This window comes from Caretta caretta, chromosome 1, assembly GCF_965140235.1.
Source record: "Caretta caretta isolate rCarCar2 chromosome 1, rCarCar1.hap1, whole genome shotgun sequence".
NCBI lineage: Eukaryota > Metazoa > Chordata > Testudines > Cheloniidae > Caretta > Caretta caretta.
The window spans coordinates 120,132,723-120,160,434 of NC_134206.1; the positions used below are offsets into that span (position 1 = coordinate 120,132,723).

The 27,712-nt window shown below is 44.2% G+C and overlaps 1 protein-coding gene across 12 annotated transcripts in view; it reads left to right on the top strand.

The window, feature by feature from the left end:
* The window catches only part of TSGA10 (testis specific 10), a 206,818-nt gene that overhangs the window by 55,296 nt on the left and 123,810 nt on the right, over positions 1-27,712 (top strand). For 10 of the 12 annotated variants that reach the window (XM_048858212.2, XM_048858247.2, XM_048858223.2 and 7 more), the window contains 6 exons: positions 662-772; positions 1,593-1,778; positions 3,282-3,491; positions 5,475-5,677; positions 6,037-6,141; positions 11,939-12,073. In XM_048858212.2, the coding sequence (XP_048714169.2) occupies positions 662-772; positions 1,593-1,778; positions 3,282-3,491; positions 5,475-5,677; positions 6,037-6,141; positions 11,939-12,073 (950 nt within the window). Of the gene's footprint in view, positions 1-661; positions 773-1,592; positions 1,779-3,281; positions 3,492-5,474; positions 5,678-6,036; positions 6,142-11,938; positions 12,074-15,951; positions 16,303-23,709; positions 26,862-27,712 lie in introns of those variants that run through there. The other 2 variants (XM_048858302.2, XM_075130634.1) reach the window with 2 other exon arrangements.

Below are 27,712 nucleotides of genomic sequence, written 5' to 3' on the forward strand. Positions count from 1 at the left end.
TAGACCAACTGACAGAGACAGCAAAGCTTGCTGTTCCGTTTTGTTTCTAGTTACTTTTACAGGGCTCCAGGTTTTTCTTTGCAGTGATGAGTCAGGATGCCTGTGGAAGCAGTTGGAAGTAAGGAAGAAAGCCAGCATCTTATAATTGGCCAACTTTCATTGGACCAACAGGAAGTGCTTTGTAGCTTTAATAATTTTGCTCTTGCCCTATGGAACAGTTTTATCCTGGACTGTGTCTCACAAATAAATCAGAACCTTGTAAAATCCTATCAAAGAGCTGACCTCTTCTCCCCTACCTTTTTGCTGAAGAACTTTAGTACCAATTACCTCCGCACCTTTTTATAAATCATTGTTTTTGTCTTACATTAGCCAACTACGTTTTTTGCAGAATGTTGTGTTTTATAACAGATTCAAATGTCCTCTTAAACTTTTTATAAAAGTTAATCTGTGAAGATTAACTAAAAGTGTAATCATCATGTTAATATTTTCTGATGTGTTTGCACAGCTGAAATGTTTGAGTTTAATTTTTTTTTGCAACTTTTAACCATAAAAAACTATGCATCAAAGCAATATTCACTATTTACCTGCTAGTAAAATGGAATAAGAAACTAAAGGCATAAAGAGTGTTAACCTTGTGGAAAAACTATATCTTTCTTCACAGATTCTACACCAAAAACTTGCAAAGTGTCAGAATGAGCTTGATGATATGAAGTTGAAAGGGCAGGATTCAAGCTCAGATATTGCCAGATTGAAGAGCACATTGAATTCTATAGTAAGTGTTTGCATGTAGGTGAGACAGATAGAAAAAGCTACACAGGTAACAAAAGCTGAGTTGCAGTTTTACTTCTTTTGCACTAGGCAAGCACTAGGCAAGAAGTGTACTTTACTGTTTTTTTGGTTTGTTCGTTTTTTTTGACGTTCATAAGATGGGATACTACATGATGCAGGGACTGGGTGTCTTGTATCTCCAGGTCATTGGTTTAATACCAGATTGGATCAATAGTGACTGAAATGTCACTGTCCAGGGACTTTTGTGAATGCTTGAACTCAATCACCTGTTTGCTTCCCATGGTATTCTTTGCCTCCGTCGTTTTGGGGAGTGCTGTACACAACAGAATGGGCCACACAACTCCCATTAGTGATAATGCTGGCATTAGTCTATGAAGTGGTAACAATTCACCACATTTTTTTCTCACTATGAACTATTCCAATAATATTCTATAAATGTTAGAACTTGTAATTTAATGGTATTTCTAGGATTTAGTATACAGAGTTGAAAATCATTTATCTGCAGGAATAGGGAAATTATTCCAATCATTTGTGTCTGTTCAGGAAGTTTTAATTTAAAACATGAATGGGGCATATCACCGTATTGAAGAAATTCATTTTTATCATTTAACTTAAAAATGTGGCTAGTAGATAAATGTAAGCAGATACAAAACATTCTGCCTCTTGCGAAACCTTTTATTTGATGTCTTGGCTGAAAGGGCAGACTCTTTGTGTCATCCCTTTAGATACTATGCTTCTTATATTTATTTTGTCCCACTTAATGCAGAAGATCAGTTTAAAAAAAATCAGATGCTGTATTTTAGGAGAGACAGAACCGTGAACTTTCGGAGAGCTACCACAGAGCCAGTGAACAGGCAGAAAGCTGGGAAACAAAATTCCACCAAGCGGAGGGAGATTGCAGCTCTGTCAGAGTGATGCTCCTCAACACAGAGTCTGAGAGCCGTAGGCTGAAAGAAAGAATGGAGTCCCTTGAAACAGAGATTGAGCAAGTAAGGTGGCATAGTATCTTATTAAATCCCCCTAACCTAAACAATGTCTGGCAATATCTTAACTCTGCAGTTGTTTAAAGATTTGGTATAATACCTACTTCAAAGACAGGTGGGATAAAAGACACAATACGGTCCAGGATTCTTCATAAAATTGTATCTTATAGTAGCATGGGTTGGAATACTGTTAGCCACGGATTTAGGAGGCTGTTGACAGAATTTAGATTCCTAAGTGCCTAATTCCCATTTGAAAATGAGATTTAGGCTCCTGAATCAGTTAGGAGTTGCAATGCTGAGTGTAGCAACATCTATAGACCTTTAACAATGTGGGACGAAATGTTTGGGTGATCCAGGAAAACTGGGACAAAACCCCAGTTCCACTAGAACTGGCCAGGACACTGGCACTGCCTCCTCAGATTGGGACATACCATGGGTGACAGTTTGCATAGGCTGGGGGAGGCTGTGCCTCCCCAAACAGCCAGGCGTGACCCCACCCCCCTGCTCCCTGTGTGTAGCCGCTCCAGTCCTGCTCCAGCCCCGCAGTGCTCCAGCTGGGGAGGCTGTGATGGCGCGCCGCCTGCCCTCCCACGCTCTGGGGCTGAGGGGCTGGGGCTGCCTGTCCTCCCGAGCTGGGGAGCCTGTGGCCTCATGCCTTCCCGGTGTTCCAGGCCTGGGGGGACTGCAGCCACTGCCCACCCTCCTGCATTCTGAAGCTGGGGGGACTGCAGCTGCATGCCACCCGCCTTCCCAGCACTCCGGAGTTGGGGAGTCTGGGGCCACACACCGCCCGCCTTCCCGGCACTCCAGGGCTAGGGGGCTAGCCTGGGGCAGGACTGGGGCATTGGCCGCACTGGGGGTAGGGAGCACTCTGGGCTCTGGTGGGGGTGGAAGGGGCAGGGCTGGGGTTCACACGCTGCCCATGGACATACCAGGATGTGCTCGCCCTAAGCAAGGATGTTAGTGAGAAGACCTGTGGCTGTCATCTTGGGAATGTTTCTTTGGCGTGATTTTTTTTGGTCACTTCCATAGGAGTGACAGCAGTGTAAGTATTACTCACAATATCTAACTACTCATTGATCTTTTTTTTCCTTTTCAATCTGTTTTCTATACATAGAAAGATGGGATTTATTTTATTGTTCAGATAAGTGATTCTCTTATGAAAATGAATGTAGGGCTGAAAGCAGAATTTTGAAGATATCAGCTCCACAGGCACTGCAAAATCCCAAACAGGGATTCCAAAACGTCAGTGACAACTTTATGATCAGAAACAAGATTTTTTAAAAATTATTTGATACAAGGGGTGTGAAAAGTTTATTTTAAAACTTACTCTAGAATCTTTCAGAAGTTCTGACATTTTACAAAAGAATGTGCAGGGTTTTTTTCATTTTCCATGGGAAGTTTCTCAAAAACAGTATGGATTGTTTTCTAATAAGATCAGGTTTTTGGATAATGTTAAATAATTTTCAGTACAAATTGTTACTTAACTTAGACCATTCATTTTGGCAGCACTTAACAACAGAAAAAGCCTACAAGTCACAGATTTCTACCATAAACAAGTCTCTTATGAAAATGGAAGAGGAGCTTCAGAATGTGCAGCTGGAGAAAGTCTCTGTACTTGCAGATCTCACATCTACACAAGAGCTTTGTATTAAATTAGACTCTAGCAAAGAGCTACTAAATCGGCAGCTAAACTCTACAGCACAAGAAGTAGAAAGGGTATGTAAAATAATATGTACTGGAAGAATAGTTTACATGTGAAAATTACATTTCAGTTTATAAGAGAGAATTTTTTTTTGGTGCCTTGGGTCTAAATTTTCAGAAGGAACTGGTGATGACATTGAAGAGGGAAGATACTCTGAAAATCAGGCCCCTTTGAGGTGTCTTAAATTGAACAGCTTGGTAATTGAGGCAGCTAAAATCACTCGTCACTTTTGACAGTGTGAGCCTTGGATTTTAAATCCATACACCTGGTGTCATCTTCCTTTGGAGTAGCTGGCTGCTAACAAAGAAGTTTCCCAGAAGGAATGTTGAGATGCCCAAACTTGACTCTTGTAGGATGTACAGTATAGGCTGTCTTGTCCATAAGGTTATTTAGTATGCTTGATAATTACAGTATGTTTTTGTTGGCCCTGATTTTCACAAGCATTGTGAAGTTAAAGTTGGTGATAGACAAACTTCAAAAGCTTCAGTCTGGATAAACTGAAGAATATGGACGCTTAGTCATACTACTCAAATATTTTCAGTATAATGCCTCCTCTGTGTCATTCCCTGTCTCAGCCTTTCTTTATTTTTGTTTTTGTCCCTCCTCCCAACACCACTAGATCATTCCTCTTTTTCTTCCCTGACTTCCAGCATTCTCCTTTATCTTTTTTTCTCCTCCATAACAGACCCGCTACCTTTGAAGATAACATTGTGAGGTCTGGTAGTCTCTTTGCTGGGCTATAGGTCAATTGTTCTAGTCAAATCTTGCATGTTCTGCAGGCTTTTCATATCATAAGCGTGCAATACATTCTGAGATGCTTCCGATAGAAGCCACCACCTTCGTCTTCTTTTGTATGGCTTGGGTAGGTAGCAACAACTACAAATGTATATCTAAGTTTGATAGCCAGCACATTGCCGCAGCAGTGAGCTGGTGAATGTCCTTCAGGCCCCCAGCAAAAGAACAAAGTGGACACTCAGATATGTGCAGGGGAAGCCTTATACTGTATGACGGGGTAGTCAATTATTTTTTGTCAAGATCCAAATTTCTTGGTCAAGGCCCAGACTTCAGAGAAAATAATAATAATTTAAAAAAATTATGATAAGTAAATAAAAAGATTTTGGGGTCTGTTCAAAAGCATCTGGCAGTCTAGATTAGTAGAGCCCTATGCAGATACAAAATTTGTATATGCATCCAATCCGTGATCCGCAAAAATGGTCTACGGATATAATGCGAATAGCTGCGGATTTGCAGGACTCTACGGATTAGGCCCGTGGTCTGCCTATTGACTACCCTCTCTCTATGAGGTCTGACTGAAGCTGTCTGAGATGTAATGTGAGATTACCAGACTTGCTGGATCCTTCCATGAGCTCATCAAGTAGGAGAGCTGTTAGTGATTGTGGAGAGGGAGAAAAGTTGCAGAAAAGAATGAAGCAACTTGAATGTATATTAGATTCTGGGAAGAGTTTTTGGAGGAAGGACAGAAGTTGGGAAACTGTCTCTAGCTTTGCACCCATTTAACGTACGCTTTACCCAAAGCTATGTGTACTCTGCCAAACAGGCCTCTACTTTCTACAGCATTCCATTGCAAAAATCAGCAACAAACTGGAAATTCTATGGCAGCATGAAGTATATTCAAAATTGGAAATTTTTATGAATTAAAGTGATTATGAATAATACTGTTACAGTATTCCTCATATTACAGTATGCCTTATACCACTGATTTCATATTAACTTCATGCTGCTTCCAAACTTTCAGTTTTCAGAGTGGTGCAGATTTTTGTATTGACCTATATAGAACTGCATTGTGAAAGTTATTGAGGGGAGAGGGAACTGGAGGTTTTGACTGCTGGGTAGTAGAAAGTTGGGCATCTGAGACCCGGAAAGATGATTTAGGTTTCAACAGCCATCCTGAAATCTTAAATTAATACAGTATATTAAAGAATGGTCAATAGGCTAAATAGGTATAAATGGAAAACCTGTAAATCTATGTCTTTCAGCTGCAGAATGAATGGGAGTCTTCTCGTTCTGAAGTAGAACTCCTGAGGAAACAACTAGCTAATGAAAGAATCTCTATGAAAAACCTGGAATCTTTGCTGGTGTCCAACCGAGAGAAAGAATTTCAGTCTCAGATAGCCAAACAAGAAAAGGAATCTGAAATTCAGCTTCTTAAAGAGCAGCTTTCTCTGGCTGAGAATAAACTGTGAGTAAATAACCAAGAGATAAAACTATTTGATTATCTGAGCAGAAGTGATTTTTGTCTCTCTTCTGGATGTATATACATATATTGGTTATTTACCTGCATTTCTGAGCAATTAGAGTACCTGAATAACTTTTTAAAAATGGAAGAAGTCCAAGAGTTGATACCTGCTTTTGATTCAGCAGCTGTACCATATAATGTTTCCCCTTTAGATTTTTATTTAACTCCTTTTTAAAACTGTTTATGTGAACTGCACTCTAATGCTGCCCTTGCTAACTAATCAGCTGTGTATATTGATATATTTGGAAGGTTATAATTGCCCCTTTTTTCTGAATCAAATGACAATTTAATGTACTTTACAGTGCTATCCAGAGTCGAGATTTTGCCCAGCTCAGAAATACAACAACTCAGCTAGAGTCTGAGCTAGATATCACCAAAAGGCAGTTGGGGACAGAGCGCTTTGAAAGGCAAGTGTATGTTTTTGTACTATTCCTAATTCCCCATATTATTTCAGATGAAGTATAATATAGTAGTTAGAGTAATAGAGTAGTAATTGAGAAGAAAGATGGCAAAGTATTTAAGGTAATACCCTGGGATGTAGGTTCAATGCCTGTGTGCTGCCACAGTAAAATTAATTAATTAAAAGCAGTCAAATCAAGGTCCATATTTATTTTGATACTGAGGCCATGGCAAAATCTGCAAAAAGTTAGTTTAAAACCTGGAAAATGTTAGTTGAAAAACTGTTACCCATAATGCTCCTATAGTATGTAAAATAGATCAGTTTGTAACACTTGTATCCTAATCGATCAATACCAGTGCTTTTCAAACAAAACAACTTCCTAACAGTTCAGTCGCTTTCTTTTGACGCCCTCCCCACCTTTACTTTGGAAGTGCTAGCTAATCTGATCAAAGATAGTCGAAAGGAGGAGAAAGAAATAAAGTAGAGGAAAAAGGAGTATGGAGGAGAGGTGGGCTAGAGAAAGAAGAGTAGGAAAGTGAAGAGAAGGAGGAAAGGAGTTAGAGGTAATGGGGATATAGAGGGGTGGGGAAGGAATACAGGAAATTCTGAAGTATTTTGAAAAAATCTTCAAAAACAATGACAATTCACCAGCTTCTCCTATAGTTTTCCTGTTGCATCCCCTCCCTCTACCCCAGTAATGCAATCTGTCCATACCTCCCCTCATACTGCACAATTGGCTCAGCAGAGGAGTTGGGGCTAAAGGTGAACCTGAGGGCAGAACTGGGGATGGGAAAGGAGCTGGGACGAGAGGCAGAACTGGCCTGGGAGTGGAGAGGGAATGAGAGCAGAGCTGGGCTTGAAATGAACAGGGGACGGAGTGGGGCTGGGGCTGGGGATGGAGCTGGGCTGAGCAGGGGGCAGAGTGGAGGTAGAGTGGAGGTGTGGCTGTGGTTGGAGCTGGGCGGGGTGCGGAGCAGGGGACGGAGTGAAGCTGCATCTGGGGACGGAGTGAAGCTGCATCTGGGGCCGGAGCTGGGCTGGGGGCAGAGCAGGGGTGAAGTGAAGCTGCAGCTAGGGGTAGAGCTGGGCGGAGGCAGAGGGGCTGGGTAGTGCTCCCTCCCTGCCCCTTTTGGGGCTGGTCTGGGTGCCACCATGCGCCCCCCTGAATGCCCCTCCATGCTCTCCCTGGGGGACATGCCCCACAATTTTGGGCCACTGTTCTAGAAGACATTATAATTTGATAAAATGAGGATAGTATGGTAAACTAGTCCTAATACAGTTATTGTAAGTTCTCCTAAAGTCCATAATTCTGAACCTTTGCTGTATCAATCAGAATCTTTGCTTTAATAAATCATTTTGTGAACAACATACCTCCAATATCTGTCTAATACTGTTTTATATTGCATTAATCTACTGGTATGTTCTGTTCCTTGTGTACCACAGCCAGCAGCATATTTTATATCAGGAAATCCTGACATTTGGCAACAGTAAAGTGAATAGAATAACATTTATAGTATTTTTCATAATCCAGACAATGAAGTAGTTTTAGAAAGTAATGTGTTAGAGACACATATTGCGGTGTCTGTAGGGAACTGGAGCAGCCATTTTGTGCTCCGCAATAGCTCTTGCAGAACCCTGAGGAATGCAAGAAAGAGAACATTGGCCAAGAGAGATTGGGATTACCGTCTCTATTATGGAATTTTTAGCTTTGGTCTGAGGAACCACCAGAGAAGTTCAAAAGAATCTTCTGCTTAGTATTTCTTCTAGCAGATAAATATTTCTAATAGTGCAGAACAATTTCTCTTTAGTGCATTGGGAATGTGTCCTAGCCTTGTGCAGATGATGTGGAAAAAGCTGAAGTACTCAATGCTTTTTTTGCCTCAGTCTTCACAGACAAGGACAGCTCCCAGACTGCTGCACTGGGCAACACTGTATGGGGAGGAGGTGAGCAGCCCTCAGGGATGAAAGAACAAGTTAAGGACTATTTAGAAAAGCTGGACATGCACAAGTCCATGGGTCCAGATCTAATGCATCCAAGGGTGCTGAGGGAGTTGGCTGATGTAATTGCAGAGCCATTAGTCATTTTCTTTGAAAATTCGTGGCAATCGGGGGAGGTCCTGGACGATTGGAAAAAGGCAAATATAGTGCCCATATTTAAAAAAGGGAAGAAAGAGAACCCAGGGAACTACAGACCGGTCAGCCTCACTTCAGTCCACAGCAAAATCATGGAGCAGGTCCTCAAGGAATCCATTTTGAAGAACTTGGAGTTGGAGGAGAGGAAGGTGATCAGGAACAGTCAACATGGATTCACCAAGGGCAAGTCATGCCTGACCAACCTGATTGCCTTCTGTGATGAGATAACTGGCTCTGTGGATATGGGGAAAGCAGTAGATGTGATATATCTTGACTTTAGCAAAGCTTTTGATACGGTCTCCCACAGTATTCTTGCCAGCAAGTTAAAGAAGTATGGATTGGATGAATGGGCTATAAAGTGGATAGAAAGCTGGCTAGATTGTCGGACTCAACACCTAGTGATTGTTAGTAGGCTTGATGTCTAGTTGGCAGCCGGTATCAAGCAGAGTGCTCCAGGGGTCGGTCCTGGGGCCGGTTTTGTTCAACATCTTTATTAATGATCTGGATGATGGGATTCATTACACCCTCAGCAAGTTTGCAGATGACACTAAAATGGAGGGAGAGGTAGGTACGCTGGAGGGTAGGGATATGGTCCAGAGTGACCTAGACAAATTGGAGGGTTGGGCCATAAGAAATCTGATGAGGTTCAACAAGGACAAGTGCAGAGGCCTGCACTTAGGAAGGAAGAATCTCATGTAGTGCTACAGGCTGGGGACTAACTGGCTAAGCAGCAGTTCTGCAGAAAAGCTGTTTCTTGACTTTAGCAAAGCTTTTGACACGGTCTCCCACAGTATTCTTGTCAGCAAGTTAAGGAAGTATGGGCTGGATGAATGCACTACAAGGTGGGTAGAAAGCTGGCTAGATTGTCGGGCTCAACGGGTAGTGATCAATGGCTCCATATCTAGTTGGCAGCCGGTATCAAGTGGAGTACCCCAAGGGTCGGTCCTGGGGCCGGTTTTGTTCAATATCTTCATAAATGATCTGGAGGATGGTGTGGATTGCACTCTCAGCAAATTTGCGGATGATACTAAACTGGGAGGAGTGGTAGATACGCTGGAGGGGAGGGATAGGATACAGAAAGACCTAGACAAATTGGAGGATTGGGCCAAAAGAAATCTGATGAGGTTCAATAAGGATAAGTGCAGGGTCCTGCACTTAGGACGGAAGAACCCAATGCACAGCTACAGACTAGGGACCGAATGGCTAGGCAGCAGTTCTGCGGAAAAGGACCTAGGGGTGACAGTGGACGAGAAGCTGGATATGAGTCAGCAGTGTGCCCTTGTTGCCAAGAAGGCCAATGGCATTTTGGGATGTATAAGTAGGGGCATAGCGAGCAGATCGAGGGACGTGATCGTTCCCCTCTATTCGACATTGGTGAGGCCTCATCTGGAGTACTGTGTCCAGTTTTGGGCCCCACACTTCAAGAAGGATGTGGATAAATTGGAGAGAGTCCAGCGAAGGGCAACAAAAATGATTAGGGGACTGGAACACATGAGTTATGAGGAGAGGCTGAGGGAGCTGGGATTGTTTAGCCTGCAGAAGAGAAGAATGAGGGGGATTTGATAGCTGCTTTCAACTACCTGAAAGGGGGTTCCAAAGAGGATGGCTCTAGACTGTTCTCAATGGTAGCAGATGACAGAACGAGGAGTAATGGTCTCAAGTTGCAGTGGGGGAGGTTTAGATTGGATATTAGGAAAAACTTTTTCACTAAGAGGGTGGTGAAACACTGGAATGCGTTACCTAGGGAGGTGGTACAATCTCCTTCCTTAGAGGTTTTTAAGGTCAGGCTTGACAAAGCCCTGGCTGGGATGATTTAACTGGGAATTGGTCCTGCTTTGAGCAGGGGGTTGGACTAGATGACCTTCTGGGGTCCCTTCCAACCCTGATATTCTATGATTCAATGATTCTATGACCTGGGGATTACAGTGGACGAGAAGCTGGATATGAGTCAGCAGTGTGCCCTTGTTGCCGAGAAGACCAACAGCATATTGGGCTGTATTCATAGGAGCATTACCAGCAGATCGAGGGAAGTGATTATTCCCCTCTATTTGGCACTGGTGAGGCCTCACCTGGAGTATTGCGTCCAGATTTGGTCCCCCCACTACAGAAGGGATGTGGACAAATTGGAGAGAGTCCAGCGGAGGGAAACAAAAATGATTAGGGGACTGGAACACATGACTGATCAGGAGAAGCTGAGGGAACTGGGGTTATTTAGTCTGCAGAAGAGAAGAGTCGGGAGGATTTGATAGCAGCCTTCAACTACCTGAAGGGGGGTTCCAAAGAGGATGGAGCTAGGCTGTTCTTAGTGGTGGCAGATGACAGAACAAGAAGCAATGGTCTCAAGTTGCAGTGGGGGAGATCTAGGTTGGCTATCAGGAAACACTATTTCACTAGGAAGGTGGTGAAGCACTGGAATGGGTTATCTAGGGAGGTGGTGGAATCTCCATCCTTAGAGGTTTTTAAGGCCCGGCTTGACAGAGCCCCGGCTGGGATGATTTAGTTGGTGTTGGCCCTGCTTTGAGCAGGGGATTGGACTAGATGACCTCCTGAGGTTTCTTCCAACCCTAATATTCTATGAGTCTATGAATACAGCAGAACCCCATTTTTCTGATCTAATTGGGGGACTGGTACCGGATCGGATAATCAAAAATTCAGATAATCCGGAGCAGTGGTTCTCAAACTTTTTTTTCCATGGACCACTTGAAAATTGCTGAGGTTCTCGGAGGACTACTTAATGATCTTTCTAAATGTCCTTTGTACCATTAACTAACTATTGTTAAGTGCTTTGGATAAAAGCACTATATAAAAAAACCAATAATAATTAACATTTTTGTTCTACAAATAAAAGCACACAACTCATATTTTAATATCATTACTTACCTTTCTAACACAATGGATGTGCCCTCCCTCCCGAGCTGGGGCTGGGAAGGAGGGGGGTCTCTCCCCCACCACAGCAGCCACAGAACTGAGGTTTGGAAGGAGGCCCATCTCTCCCCGGCAGCCACAGCCCTGGAGCTGGGGTAAATCACCTCTTTCTCTGGCTGCCTCAGCCCTGCACATCCCAAATTCCCCTCATCCCGTCTTCTTGCCCCACCTACCCCCTATTCCCCCCCCCCCAAGGCTGCCACCACCTCACCTTACATGTGTGTCTTCTCCAGGGTCCAGGCACCTAATTAGTGGAGCCATGCCTGCGCGGCTCCACTAATTAGATGGTTGGCCCTTCATTCTCTTGTGTGCGGCTGCCCAGGGGCGCAATTTAGAGGGAACTATCCATGGACCACCTGAATGGAGCCAGTGGTCCGCGGACCACAGTTTGAGAACCTCTGATCCAGAGAATAGGAAAGTCTGAGGCCACAGCACTGTCTAGTGGCCACAGAAGAGATCACCTGCTTCTGGACCTGTGTGCGCTGGATGTTCAGATAATACGGAGAGTTGGATAATGGAGGGTCAAATAAATGGGGTTCTACTGTATTTCTAACTACAACTTTCTGGTTTAGAGATTGAGTGCTATCCATTGAACTGTGCTGACAAAACATTTATGCACCCTCTTTTTTTATTGCACGCCATACTATAACATAAGACTACTTTGGATCTAAAGTAGAGTCTTGTAGAGAGGCTTTGCTTCTTAGCTGGTAATGTCTCCTTTAATATCAATTACCATTTTGATTTAGGGAACGTGCTGTACAAGAGCTTCGTCGCCAGAGTATTACTACTTCATACCAATTAAGCTCTACTTTAAGGACATCATCACCTGAACGTTCCCTCCATCGATCTCCTGATTGGACTCTGGACAGATCCTTGGAAGGGTAAGTCATTCAAGAATATCCCAACTCATGGTGGGAAAAGAGTACAGAGACTTAAAACTTAACTTTTGAGGAGACAGAAGAAGTAGCACGGACTTGTTTCAGCTCGTGGTTGAAGTCTATGGAATTTCAGTACTGTAAAAACTGGTGTGAGTGAAAGGAGAATCAGGCCCAAAGTCCCTACTAATGATCTTAAAATTTTGTATTCAATTATATCAAATATACAGTACATAGTAGCTATATGCACTGTAATTGCTATAGTTATAACACTGACAATACTGTACAGACTTTCCTAATAATCGTAAATCATCCCACTGTTCAATTTTAGGTACAAATATTTGATCTTGCCAACAACAAAGTCAGTATTTCATGTCAGTCCAACACTTCTTTAAGTATTCGTCCACTGTAGTTAGACTCCACTGTAGGTGCACATGTGCCCCATGCATGTGTAACCCTTCTGCCAGCCAGAGTTTACAGCAACAAGGGCCGGGTTCAGTACATAGGGGTTCCCTTTCAACAATACAGTGCAAAACCGGCTCAAGCCGGGAAAACCTGGGAAAATTACACACACACACACCCTGGGTGCCTCAAAGAGGCAATACTTCCCCTCTTGCAAGCACAGAGTCTCGGTGTAGCAAAACATCTTTAATAACAGAAGGTAAGCAACTCAGCATTAAATTGGGAAAACACCACAACTAGGGTTCATTAACACAAACCATGAACCAGAAGACCCACCCGTAAGTAGATTGGGCTGTGTCTTTTCCCTTTGGTTCTTGAGTCCAGCAACCCAAAAGTCACCCCACTTGCAGTTGCTGTCGTTGGTCAGTGCAGCCCCAGAGTTCAGAAGTTCAGCTGCAGAGTTTACCTCCCAGTCTGGGTAGAAGCTGGGGAGGTATGGAAGCCCCTCACATGCTCCACTGCTCGGGCCCTCGACAGCTGATTGCCACGCCTCTCTGTGGGGTTCTGCTCCCGTCTTTACTGCCAGCCGTGCCTTTCCGCCAGCCGCCCCGCTGGCTGTGCCTCTCCGCTAGCCATTCCACTAGTCGCTCACCAATATGTCTTCAGGCCCCCCCTACAGCTCTCAATGATTTCAGCTCTTAGTGATTTCAGCTGTTAATAAGGGAGCCTCACTGCTGGTGCACCTGGATAGTCTTCTTGCATCAGAACTACTAGCCCAAAGTAGCTCAAATGCTTAGACCTAGGTATCAGTGATTTCAGCTGTGCAGCATGTAACAAGACTCCTAATTGAGTCTAAATTAGCTCTGTTATTACACAGTGGAGAGAGGAAGGGTCAAAGTGGTGTTTAGGGCCCTCAGAAGGGCCCCACACTACCAGGTGCAAATACCTGTCCCCAACCCCTCTCAATTCACTGGGCTTTGGAACCCATGTCCCTTGCCTAGCAAGTGCTGCTTAGTTGAGGGTGAGTCCCTCAGTCATAAAATGCCAAGTACAGTTCTACTGTCCTTGATTCACATAACCAGAATAACAATCCGTTATTACTCCTGCCCCAATAACAAAGAGACTGGGGATCCCACAGCAGCCAAAGTGACCGTTTGACTCTGCGTACACATGCAAGATTGGATTCTTTTGCCCAGCAGTGTTTGGTGGGGGCATTTTGTTCCCTGCATGCCCTCACACACACCTTTAGGCATAAATGGCAGAGCAAACCCAACCATCTCTCAGTTACTTCTTAATGCCAGTGGCAGCAAGACAGAATCTCCACAGTGTTTGACTGCTATCCCATAGCTCTCCATCTTAGTTATACTTAGTGTTCATATAATGTTAGTTTTGTAATGACTGGAGCTGCTCAGTACACCAAACCCCTAGGTTGCCAGTATCCTGTCAGATGTATCACAACTTGCGGATAGAAAAGCAGTACTTGTGGCACCGTAGAGACTAACAAATTTATTTGAGCATAAGCTTTTGTGAGCTACAGCTCACTTCATCAGATGCATGCCATGGAAAATACAGTGGGGAGATTTTATATACACAGAGAACATGAAACAATGGGTGTTACCATACACGCTGTAACGAGAGTGATCTGGTAAGGTGAGCTATTACCAGCAGGAGAGGGAAAAAAAACCCTTTTGTAGTGATAATCGAGGTAAGCCATTTTCAGCAGTTGACAAGAACGTGTGAGGAACAGTGGGGGGAGGGGGAATAAACATGGGGAAATAGTTTTACTTTGTGTAATGACACATCCACTCCCAGGCTTTATTCAAGCCTAATGTAATGGTGTCCAGTTTGCAAATTAATTCCAATTCAGCAGTCTCTCGTTGGAGTCTGTTTTGAAGTTTGTTTAAGAATTGCAACTTTTAGGTCTGTAATCGAGTGACCAAGAGATTGAAGTGTTCTCCGACTGGTTTTTGAATGTTATAATTCTTGATGTCTAATTTGTGTCCATTTATTGTTTTACGTAGAGACTGTCCAGTTTGGCCAATGTACATGGCAGAGGGGCATTGCTGGTACATGATGGCATATATCACACTGGTAGATGTGCAGGTGAACGAGCCTCTGATAGTGTGGCTGATGTGATTAGGCCCTATGAGGGTGTCCCCTGAATAGGTATGTGGACACAGCTGGCAACAGGCTTTGTTGCAAGGATAGGTTCCTGGGTTAGCGTTTTTGTTGTGTGGTTGTTGGTGAGTATTTGCTTCAGTAAATTTGCTTCTCTACAAAAGAAAAAGGACACTAAACTAAACTACTACATGCCACAAAGGGCCATAACAGTGGTTCCCTTAACCCACCCAGCAATATCATTAATCTACCCAGCTATACTCTTAGCACAGCAGAAGAATCTGTCCTATCTCGGGGCCTCTCCTTCTGCCCCTCCACCCCCATGAAAGTTTTAGGTGCAGCCACTATAAGAACACTAAGGGAGAGTCATGGGGTTGCTGGCCCCTTTAAGGGGAATCCAGGCCCAGGCTAATTTAAAGAGAACAAGACTTTCTAGGCAGTTATTTGAATAACGAGCACCTGTGCCTGTTAAAAGGCCATCAGGGCTCAGTTAGAGGGAGGTGCTCACAGAGAGAGAACTTCTCCTAAGGAAGTAGAGCTCTCGGCGACCACAGGTCCCACGGAAGAAGGCTGTGCAGAACCCTGAGTCTAAGAAGAGAGACTACAGGTCACACAGATCTGGTGGGTTGGGGCTCTCTGAGCATCAGTCAGGAAAAAGGCAGATGACAGCTGCCTGGTCAGTCAGAAAAGGGCAGGTGAAAGCTGCCTGGGAATGAGAAGTTTGCAGATGAGAGCTGCGCGAGCCAAGAGGCTGTACAGCATGTGGTTCCGGGGGAATTACTGAAAGCTAGAGAGCAACAGAGGGTTGTGCCTGCTGACTTCTAACCTGGACAGCCAAAGCTGAGAGCCAGAGAGCTGAAGGCAGAGGAGTGGCAGACTTATCTGTTGACATCTCCATGCTGGAGAGCTGAACCCAGAGGTCCAGGGGGAGTGAGGATTGCACCCGTAGTGAGGAAGAGGAAGATCTTCGAGCAGAGAGACTGTACAGGTTCCCGCTGGGAAGAGCAGGATTTTAAGGACTCTCTATGCTGGATGTGGGAAATGGACTATGATTGGGACTCACGTTGGGGATTATTTGAACAATGTTTCGGTAATAAACCAGCTCCAAGGAGGGGTATTAAGCAAGAGACCCTAAGTGGTATTACTGTGTGATTCTTGAGGGGCCTTGAGAATAGAGAAACTGAGAGAGGGAGTGCTATGGGGCAGGGATGCACCGCAACAGGGAGAGATGGGGTTTTTAGTCTCCTGCACTGTCTCCTGTTCTTCTTGACTGAAGAAATCAATTCTGTTTAGCCTCCAGGCCAGACAAGATTATTCCCATTCTCCAAGGAAGCTTTTAAGATCCCTTATATTTTCTCTTGCAGCACTCCAACAGTCTCAAGGGATTTATTTCAGGCGCTATTTAGGTCGGGCAAGGTCATCTTCCCCCCATGTCCCCACGTGCATCAAACCATGCAGGAGAGCAGAGTGATGTGAGCCCAGGAAGAGCCCCTCAGGCTGGGCAAAGCCAGGTGCTGTGACCCCTCTGAACAACCTGCTTTCCCAGACTCTGTATACTAATGCACAAGCGCTGAACTGCTGCATGTGCGTGTTGTGCCATAGCTGCTGCCCTGAACCCAACAAACCCTGGGGGGATGTGCTGAGAAAGATGAATGAAGTCACCAGAAAAATATTTGATATGTACTATTCAGTTCCCCATTGCCACTTGTACAGATCTGCCATCTACTGGTTATCTGAGATTTAACAGGAGCTAGAAATGTGTTATTTTGTCAATAGAGTCTGACAGAAACTCACGGCTTTCCTGTAACAGGTTTAATTATGCTATTTAGGACTCGCTTTTTATGGTTGCCAACTTCTTATTTCTTCCCTTGTAACTCACTGAGCATTATACATTAAATGTTGTGAATAAGATGCCTTCCTTTCCAGTTTCTAAGCTTTTGGAAGATTCATATAAGAGTCCTGTAATCCAAAAGCCCTCTTCCTAAAGGAGATATCCTTTCTTGCCCATTAGTAAGTTTCAGTCAAATATAAAACAAAGACTAAAATCCTTCTGCAAATTAGAGTATAAATCAATCCCTTTCCCCTTAAGCCAACTCAGTCAGAGTAAATCCAAACAAATAATATTCAGCATGGTCTTCAGTCATTATCGCAGGGGAAGGTACAGTTCTTCGAGTGCTTGTTCATGTCAATTCCAATCAGGAGTGTGCAAACGCATGTGCATGGTAGCCAGAAGATTTTTCCCATAGCAGCATCCATTGGGTCAGTCGGGGCGCCCCCTAGAGTCGTGCCTCAATGGTGCTCAATATAGAGCCCTGCTGACCCACTACCCCCTCAGTACCTTCTTACCGCCAGTGATGGTTAGCTGGAACGTCCCATAGCCCTTGCTTTAGCAAGCGCCTTTATCTTTGTAATTTGGATATAGTTTGTCTGTAGTTAGTTATTGTATAGTAGTTGTTTATAGTTAGTTTAGGGTTAGTTGGGGGTATTCACCCCCCCCCCTTCTGACTCTCTAGAGTCGGTGTATGCCCTGGTCCCCGAGGTTTAAAGACTGTGAGGTCTGCACTAAGCACATGTCAGAGTGACCTTCATGCCTCTTGTTTAAGGTGCCATGGGGAAGGTCACCAAAAGTACTATTGTAAAATCTGCTGCGAGTTCCGTCCCAGAACTGTTAAAGAAAGGGAACAGCGGCTTAAAGTTCTCCTTTATGGAGGCAGCTCTCCACCCCCACTCAAACCCAGGGTCCGGGGACCCTGCACCAGCATATCCTCGTTAGCACGGAGCGCTCCAGCACTGTCATCCCAGGAACTGGTGCTAAGGAAGGACTCTTCACAAGACGCTCGGCCCCGGCACAGCTCCTCCCATGGCCAATTGGCAGATAGGCACCGTTCTCAGTCACCAGTACCTCAGAAGACAAAGAAGCTGAAGAGAGATCATTCTCCCCCGGCCAAATCCAAGGAGCCAGTTGGGCCACAGCACCAGATTCCTGGGCAGGGCCACGTCAACTCCTGCCCGGGCGAGGCAGTTGAGTCCAGGCCTGCCGCACTTGCCAGACCCTAGTATCCAGCAACTGCCGCTCCCCTCGAGACCAGAAGCTTTTGAGGTGGCTCAGGACTTGCTGCAGCTCACGGTGTCATTTTTGCACCCTAGGACAGTGGAGACACTGCGCCATCAGCACTACCCCGCCCCCAGGTGCAATCAAGAGGGAAGCCAGCGATGATGTCCCAGCGCTCTCCTTCTCCACAGCACCCTGCGGCACCAGCATCTCCAGAGAGAGAGCCCAGTTGGTCCCTGAGCTCCCAACGATTGATGCCCCGAAGTACGGCTCCTCTGTGGTCTTCTTTTTCAGAGACCTTGGAGTCGGAGTCAGACTCCTGCAGCTCTGATAAGAGCAAGAGCAGGAGCAGGAGGTCCAGATCGCGACGGGAGAGATGGGTTTACCCAGCACTTGGGCTGCCGCCGTGGCAGAACCCATCGCAGTGGCCCTTCTGGACTCCCTGGGCCTTCCACCAGAGCCAGGAAAGGAACCAGGGGTCCCGCTCAGGAGCAACTTGGGTAGCTTCGGCCACCTTTATTCCACCTTCGGCCGAGTGACCAGGCACTGAGCCGCCACCACCTACATCGACGCCATCGGCTGCAGTACCATTGCCGACACCGGCTTCGGCACCGAAATCAGCTTTGGCGGCGGTACCAACAGTGGCTCAGATACTGATACCAGCATAGAGTTCGGAGCTGACAGCCCCAGCACTGAGGGGCACAGCAATGTCCACGTCAGCACCTGTCCAGGACCCCCGAGAATCATGGAACCCCTTGGCTGCTGACGAAAGGAAGCAGCTGCCTTTCATGGGGACCTCCTCCTTGTCATTGCCAAACGAGACACTGGTGGGCACTGCTTGAAGACAGAAGGGTGTTGCAGCACTTGCTGCACAGGGTTGCCCAGGATCTGGGCATCAAGGCAGAGGAGGTAGTTGAGGATTCTGATCCCGTGGTGGATATCCTCATCCTCATGACCACTGGATCTTCTCATATTGCCCTGCTGCTCATAAAAATCATTGCAGGCACCACCTTGACCCTGTGGCAGACCCCAGCCTCATTGCCACCCACTGCCAAGTGCAACTAACAATGAAACTTTGTGCCCTCTAAGGGCTATGAACACCGATATTACCACCCGCAGCCTGATTCCCTTGTTGTGGACGCTGCCAATCAGCACAAGCGGCAAGGCTTCCAAGGGTCCTTCCCCAAAAATAGGGAGGCTAAAAGACTCTACCTTTTCAGGAGAAAGGTCTGTTCTATAGGTGGATTGCAGCTTCGAATTTCAAACCAGCAGGCCATTGTTAGTTGGTACTCTTATAACACCTGTGTGGCAATGGCAAAATTTGCGGACCTCCTCCCCCTAGACTCCCGTGCCAAGTTTTCAGCCTTGGTTGAAGAGGGCAATCTAATCTCCCAAGCTTCCCTACAGGCTGCGCTGGACGGTGCTTATGCCACCACGAGAGTCATGGCTACAGGAGTGGCCATGGGAATGGGCTCCTGGCTCCAGGTCTCTGGTCTCCTGCATGAGGTCCAGCAGACCATATAGGACCTCTCCTTTGGGGGTGTGACTCCGTTCTCTGAGAAGACGGATAAAAGGCTGCATAGCCTGAAAGACTCCATCAAATCCTTGGGCCTACACACTCCCACCACACAGCGGAAGCACATCAGGCCACAACCTCCTCCGCAATTCTACCAACAGGATGGTTCCTGGAGGAGGAATAGGAGTGGCAGGAAAAGGCTGCACCCGTCCTCAGGCCAGGGCTCTGTCCAGCCCAAGCCACTGTCCAGCCCGAAACAGGCCTTCTGAAGGCGCACTAGAGCAAGAACTGGATCCACCCCGCCTTACTTTTTCATCCCAACTATCCCCTTTCTACTGTGCATGGTCCCGTATCACTCTGGACTGCTGCTGCTCTGCACGATAGAGAGGGGAAACTCCATCCAATTATATGCCCTCCCCCTCTTTCCCCCCCCCCATTCCCCGTTCCTCTTCAGGGACCCTTCTCACAAGAAACTCCTTATATAGGAGGTGCACTTGCTCCTATTGCTAGGGGCAGTGGAAGAGGTTCCTCAGGAGCAGAAGGGCAAAGGCTTCTAGTCCCTAATACCAAAATCCAAAGCTGGGCTCAGGCCCATCCTAAACCTGCGAGAACTCAACAGGTTCGTGAAGAAACTCAAGTTCTGCATGGTCTCTTTGGTGTCCATCATCACTTCATTGGATCCAGGAAACCGGTATGCCGTCCTTGACTTGAAGGATGCATACTTTCACATAGCAATAACTCCATCCCACAGAAAATACCTCACGTTTGTGGTGAACAACACCCACTACCAGTTCACATTCCTCCCATTCGGCCTGTCCGCGTGTTCAGCGAGTGCATGGCAGTCGTGGCCGTGTTCCTACGCAGGCGACAGGTACAGGTGTTTCCGTACGTCGATGACTAGCTGATCAAGGGCCGATCCAGGACTCAAGTGGAGATTCAAGTCTGGGATTGCTTAGACATGATCATAACCCTGCCTCACCTGGTACTCGACTCCTTCCTGTGCTGGCTCGACCTCAGTATGTGCAGGGGTCCCATTCACCAGCCCTCAGTCGTCTCTTTCGCTAGTGACAGATGCATTAGCCTTGGACTGGGGAGCACATTTGGGAGACCTCAGTACACAAGGCCTCTGGTCTCAGGTGGAACTCACTCTCCATATCAATGTCAGAGAGCTGAGAGCGGTACGCCTGGCATGCCAGACTTTCTGAGCCCACTTGACAGGGAGATGTGTATCAGTTATGACAGACAACACCATGGCAATGTTTTATATCAACAAGCAGTGGGTGCACACTCCTCTCCCCTGTGCTAGGAAGCCCACATGCTGTGGGACTTCGGTGTGTAGAGCATTCGACACATCTACAAGCATTGTACCTCCCTGGAGTACAGAATGAGTTGGCGGACTATATCAGCAGGTTGTTCCATGGCCATGAATGGTCCCTTCACCTGAACATTGCAAACTCAATCCCCCATCAGTGGGGCTTTCCCCAGATAGACCTGTTCACCACGCAACGCACCAGGAAGTGCCAGTAGTTTTGCTCCTTCCTGAATCACAGCCTAGGCTCCATCGCAAACACATTCCTCCTCATTTCTTATAAGTGTTTCTGCCTGTCCCTCTTGTTCACAAGGTGCTCCTCAAGATACGGAGGGAACAAGCTTCGGTGATATTGATAGCTCCAGCCTGGCCCCACCAACAGTGGTATACATCACTCCTGGAAATGTCCATGGAAGCTCCAGTCACCTTGCCACTCTTCCTGGACTTACTAACTCAGGATCATGGCCGTCTCCAACACCTGAACCTCGAGTCACTGCACCTCACGGCATGGAAGCTCCATGGCTACACCCAGTGGAGCTTTCTTGCTCGGATCAGGTTAGACAAGTCTTCCTTGGCAGCAGGAAACCCTCCACAAGAGCCACCTATCTTGCCAAGTGGAGAAGATTTTCAATCTGGTCGGCACAACACCATTTGTCCCCGACGCTTGCCTCTGTGCCACTTATACTGAACTATCTTCTCCATCTCAAGCAGCAGGAGCTGTCCATGTCATCAATAAGGGTTCACTTGGCTGCCATCTCTGCCTTCTATCTAGGCGCAGAGAGCCGCTCGGTCTTTGCTAACCCTGTGGTCAGCTGTTTCCTTAAAGGTCTCAACAGGCTATACCCGTGTGTCCCACAGCCTGTCCCAGCTTGGAACCTCAGTCTTTCCAGACTCATGGGACCACCCTTTGAACTTTTGGCGATGGGCTCCCTATTCTATCTCTCATACAAAGTAGCGTTTCTGGTAGCGATAATCTCAGCTAGGAGGCTGTCTGAGCTCAAGGCCCTGACATCAGAGCCCCCTTACACTGTGTTCTATAAGGACAAGGTTCAGCTCAGGCCTCACCCAGCTTTCCTCCTGAAGGTTGTTTCCCAGTTTCACATCAGCCAGGACATCTTCCTCCCAGCGTTCTATCCTAAGCCGCACTCGAGCAGCAGAGAGCAAAGGCTTCACTCATTGGATGTCTGCAGAGCGCGAGTGCTAACATCGAGTGAACTAAGCCGTTCCAAAAGTCTGTCCAGTTATTCGTGGCAGTGGTGGACAGAATGGAAGGACTTCCTGTCTCTTCTCAATAGATTTCATCATGGATCACATCCTGCACCTGTGAGTGCTACAACCTGGTAGGGGTGCCTACTTCTCCAATCACTGCACACTCCACCAGGGCTCAGGCCTCTTCAATAGCATTCCTGGCACAGGTTCCCACCCAGGAAATCTGCACAGCAGCGACATGGTCCTCCGTACATACTTTTAGCACACACTGTGCAATCACCCAGCAGGCCAGAGACAATGCGGCCTTTGGAAGAGCAGTGCTCCAATCAGTGGACGACTCCGACCCCACCTCCTGAACTTGGGCTTGTGTGTCACCTGATTGGAATTGACATGAACAAGCATTCGAAGAAGAAAAAGCGGTTACTCACCTTCTTGTAACTGTTGTTCGTTGAAATATGTTGTTCATGTCCATTCCAATACCCACCCTCCTACCCCTCTGTTGGAGTAGCCAGCAAGAAGGAACGGAGGGGGAGGTGGGTCGGCAGGGCTCTATATTGAGCGCCATGGAGGCGCGACTCCAGGGGACGCCCAGGCCGACCTAACGGATGCTGCTATGGGGAAAATCTTCCAGCTGCCGTGCACGTGTGCGCACACACACCTGATTGGAATGGACATGAACAATGCATCTCGAAGAACAACATTTACAAGAAGGTGAGTAACTGTTTTTTCTTTCTTAGGTATTGTCTACACATAAATGTTCCACTGGTTTAATTTACTGAATGAATTTAAATTGATATAAACCACATATAAACCAATTTAAGTTTGTCCACGTAAGAGTTTCTATGGGTTTAATTAAATTGGTTTAACAAAAACAAATTTTTAAACAAAAGGGTGTGTATACAAACTCCTTAGTTCCCAAAGGAATGTACTTCCTGAGCTGCTGTTTTTCTTCTTTCCTTTTGTTTGTTTTTTGGGACTGAATGTTCAAGGTGGTAATCTTGCCCAGTTTTTTGACAATTTAGACAAACTGGAGGGAACTCAGCCACAGTAATTGAGACTAGATTGAAAAAAGAAAAAACAATGTAAAATATGTATCTTGACCAAATTAATAACAAAAATATTTTAAGGTTGTTAAAACTTGTAAAACAGAAAAATTGCTTAGGATGGCTCAAACAGGTAAAATTAGGAGTTAATACAACTATTTTCTTCCTGTAAGATCTTATTATACTATGAAATAGTCCTTCAACAGAAGTGATGAAATCATATTTATCACCTGAATCATTGATAACTGGACAAATCATTGGACAAAGTAGACACAATTCACCATTGGAAGGAGAGACCTTTTTCATAGCTGATATCTGGTTCTATAATACCTAAAATATTTTGGGAGCCCACACCAATGTTGACATTACCAGCACTCTTCTTTCACTCCTCCTGCCTTCCTGCTCCTCTGCCTCATAAAAACAAATCAAGTGGCTGGACTGTGATCTGGTTGGAGACTAAATCAGCCAATTAACATCTTTCTGTTTCAGTGGGATTGTGGCATCAGAAATAAATCAGACAATAATTGTCTTCTCCCTCATACTTTTTTCATCTTCTTCTTCTCTCCTTTCCTGATATCTTCGTTTCATAATATTTAGTGCATTTATCTCATGAGTTTCCACTGCCTGTAAAATAGTACTCCTCTGTTTCTGTAAAGTGAACCCAAATGGTGTGTACCTACTATCCTGCTCAGGAAGTAGGAAAGGCTCTTGATTTTTCAGAGATGGTGGAAGGAGCCCAAAGTTCCCTTTGACTTCAGTGGGCATTTTGGGTGCTCATTGCTTCTGAAAATTGGGCTATTAGCGCCTAATCCTGCAAATCCTCTGTGCATGGAATCTCTGTTGAAGTGAATCGTTACTTACAAAGTGGAGTTACTTACAAAGGGGGCTTGCAGGATTAAGCACTTAAGTTTTACACATATAAACCTCTGAATGGGTTTCTATATTAAGTGAATATAAGAACAATTCAACTTCACACTTTTTCTTCTCTTGTAGGAATTCTACATTCAGGGACTTCTAACATTACTCAGGATGACTTGAAAAGAATCAGCACATCCTCTAGAAAGCTGCAGGTTTAAAATTGAACTCAGGGTTTAATTGTTTTTCCCTGATGACTGCTACATTACGTTAAATATATGTTAATATACCAGTGTAAGAGAACACATACTCTGAAATTATTTTATTTTGGTCAATGGAAAGAAATCAGTCTTGATGTTCTGAATTTTTTGATACAGCTAACCTTTACTATTTAGTGCCATATCACAATGACCCATTTCAGGAAACAGAAGGAGAAATGCACACAGCTGCATCTGTACATTGATAGTGTGCAAAGGAAAAAGTTCGTATGTTCCCCTATTAAAAAAGTATACGGTAGTAGGGAAAATGAAGAAGAGTGTAACAATACAAAACTTACAACAGATATTCGGATGCAGATTGTTTTTTAAGTTGGTTGTATTTTTGCCAAGGTATGTTGTGTTTACATTTGCAAGCATGTGCCAAGCCTTCTCTTCAAGATGAGGCATATTCTTCTCTTAATTCCTTAGTTTTGCATTTTGATACTCTTGGGATTAACATCAGGTTTTATTCATTTTTATTTCAAAGCCAGTAAATCTATTACCCATCTATTAAAATTAGTATGAGTGTCTGTTACAAATATATACATACTATGATTGGAAGGAGTATTTAATTATTGAGCATATTACAATTGTGCTAACCTCTTATTAAATTTTATTAATGTAGATAAATGTTATTTGTAAAGATATCTGTATTTTAAATTAATTTGCTTAAAATTTAAAAGAAAACTAATACAAGTCTTAGGGGCTAGGTGACTTTTGTTAATCCATGTCAGATTCTTGCACTCTTCAGATGTGAGGTGCAGGCTTGACAGGTTTTATTCAACTCTTCCAAGTCATTTTATAAACCTATCACTAAAAAATGGATTTAATATGAATTTTAAAGCCTACGTAAAACTTTATCCCTGCTATAACCTGTCTGGGTTTATTACCATTTCTGTGTCTGGAAACATTGAAAAATAATGCTGTTGTTTTATTTCCAATAATTTTCCATTTGGCCCTTTCCCTTAATTTTTATTGAGACTTCTTCACCCTTGTGGCCACAGTAACACAAGGAAACCTTTTGAAAATGTTTTATGTAGTCAGTCTTTTCTTTGGGGGCAGGGAGGATTGGTCATTCTAATGGTTTACTCTGGTATGTGTTATATACATACACATACATACATCACTTATGGTGGCTTTCATATTCAGCTTTCAAATGCCATTCATTTCCTCTGAAACCTACTGGTATGTATAGCACATATCAAAACTTTTTATAGTAAAAGAAAGCATTCTTTAAAAAAATCTTTTAAAAAAGTATTTTGAGGAATAATGTGCAAAAACAATTGTTTGTAACATATATATTTTTATAACAAAAATGCTTAAGTTTAGCCTTCCGCTCTCTAGCAACCATTCTCTAGTCTTCTGTTCAGGAGACCTGGGTTTAATTTTTGAGGCTTGATTCTGCAATCTTTATTTAAGTGACTAGTACTTCGCCGCATGAATAGTCCTACTAACATTAATGGTATGAATAAGGACTGTGGGATCAGACCTTGGTATTATCCTTTTGCTCATTGGGCTGCTAATAGGTTGGGAATTCTGCACACAGCTCCAGAATATCAGAGAGAGAGAGAGAATAATTTGTGCCATTCAACACTGGGGCTGCGGTCTGATTTTAAAAGCATTGATGGGGTCTGAAGGGAATTTGATTATCCTTATCCATAAGTCTAATGTGGGCAACTTAAGGCATGAAGAGGGAGAGGTTAAGTAAGAAAAAATGAGGTATCCTCAAGACTGTACATGGTATACAAAGGTCCACCCCAAGAAACATGAATTTTCAAGTATTCATGTTAATAGAAACAATTAATGCTCTGTGCCTGCATAGAAAAATTAGTTAATTTTTGATGATATACTATCATCAAAAAGTAAAAACTCAAGATTATTTTAAGAAACTTGTTGGTACTGCCTTTTTTAATCAGAACTGATTAGAGCCAGATTAAGAGAATACCGCTTCAAAATAACAGTATTAGATGTGACACTTTCATAATAATGTTCAGGGCTGGCCTTTGTTTAGAAAACACTAAGCGAACCAGAATTTAATACTCCCCTATATACATGGACCTCTTACTGCTAGCCTTACTGCAGTATAGACTGTACATAGAGACTAAGATTTCTGAGGTGGGATGGATGGACAGGAGGAACGTAACAGAAGATGGCCTTTAGTCATGAATTTGGGATGGGTTTAGGCCTGGTTTCCAGGAGCATTTAGTTGCTCTATATTTGTGCATATTAAAAATGAATACAATATTAAAATAAGAGAGAGCTTGGACAGGATCTGTGGGCTGGTAGTGGCACTATCACTGCATTTAACTGAAACTGAGATCAAAGAATGAAAGGGAGGGGAGAGGAAAAAATGTGGAAGAAATAAACTGACTTGGCTTTAGTTTGTGAATCACCAATGTAACATGAAAAACTAAAACCTTGCTGAGATTCTTGTTCAGCTATAGACTGATGAGGGGGTTTGGACAGTATTAGTTCACTGAGCACCGTAGGCTATAACAGTATATTCTAAAGTCTTGAGACTGTTACTTCATTCAAGCATGTTAAACTTTGCTTCATTTCCTAAGTGAAAATTATGTAATGAACTAAACCAGGACAGTATTTATAGCTTTTTCCTATTTCTGACAGCAGCCTTTTAATCTTTTTAATAACATATCTCTTTTCACCCCTTAAAACAGGAAAGTATATTGAATGTGTTCAGATTTAAATGTTTATATAACATTTGCAGTGGTTTATCTTTCCTCATACTGTGGGATCTTGGTGGTAGGGCAGTTTTCTTGTCATTTTATTACAGTAGTCTTGTTTGGAAATAAATAAATGGATTATTTTCATATGTTTATCATTTCTGTTTCTTGTTGGTATATTGTATGTGACATTTAGAAACACTAAATACTGTAATGTTTGTTATGCTTTCATATTTCATTTAATCATTTTATTATTTGCAAACAATCTGAGAAATAGTAATTTTTTACATATTTGAATTTGATAACATAATTGTATTTGTTTTCTAGAATGAATAAAATCATACTAAATCTGTTGAAGTTTTATTTAACTTGTTCTCAGCTATTTATGAAATGCTATAAAATCTGAGTTTGTGTAACAAAGCATGCTAAAGTAATTCAAAAGGAATTCTTTAAATATTGTTATCTGAGCAGCAGCCATTCTCGGTTCATTTGTGATTAATTCATCCTGTGACTTGTGTTTCACTGGGTTCTGCTTACTCAAGGCTGTGGACACTGTTTCAGGGTAAGCCAACAGAAGATATTTTCCTTAAACATCACTTACTATTAACAGGAGCCACAGTTAACAGTAAAGTGCCTCTCACCTTAGTCCATGTCACATGCTTCATCTGATTTTCTTTTTCAGAGGGAAGTGGTTTATACAAAACACTGTTTCCCTTACCTTTATAATTCCAGAAACTCAGCAGGAGAAATTCATAACACCCTGCTAGACAGAAACCATTTCAACATCTTTTTAACAATCCCTGCAAGCAGACTCTTATTAACATGTGAACAGTCTGGACCAATGGGGTTTATTCTGTTGTTTCAAAGCAAATTGATCAATTACCAGATTAATTTTTTTCTCACTCCCCTGAAAGCTCCTGCTGCCGGTTGCTTCTAAAGCAGTGGTCACCAACTGGTAGATCGCGATCGACTGGTCGATCATTGAGCTTCTGCCAGTCTATTGCAATCTCTGGCTACTAAAAATCTGGTGGTGCAGCAGGGCTAAGGCAGGATCCCTGCCTGCCCTGGCCCTGCCCTGCTCCCGGAAGCAGCCAGCATGTCCCTGTGAGGGAGGAGCAGGGGCAGGGGGTCTCCGCACGTTGCTCCTGCTTGCAAGCACTGCCCCCTCAGCTCCCATTGGCTTGGAACTGCAGCCAATGAGAG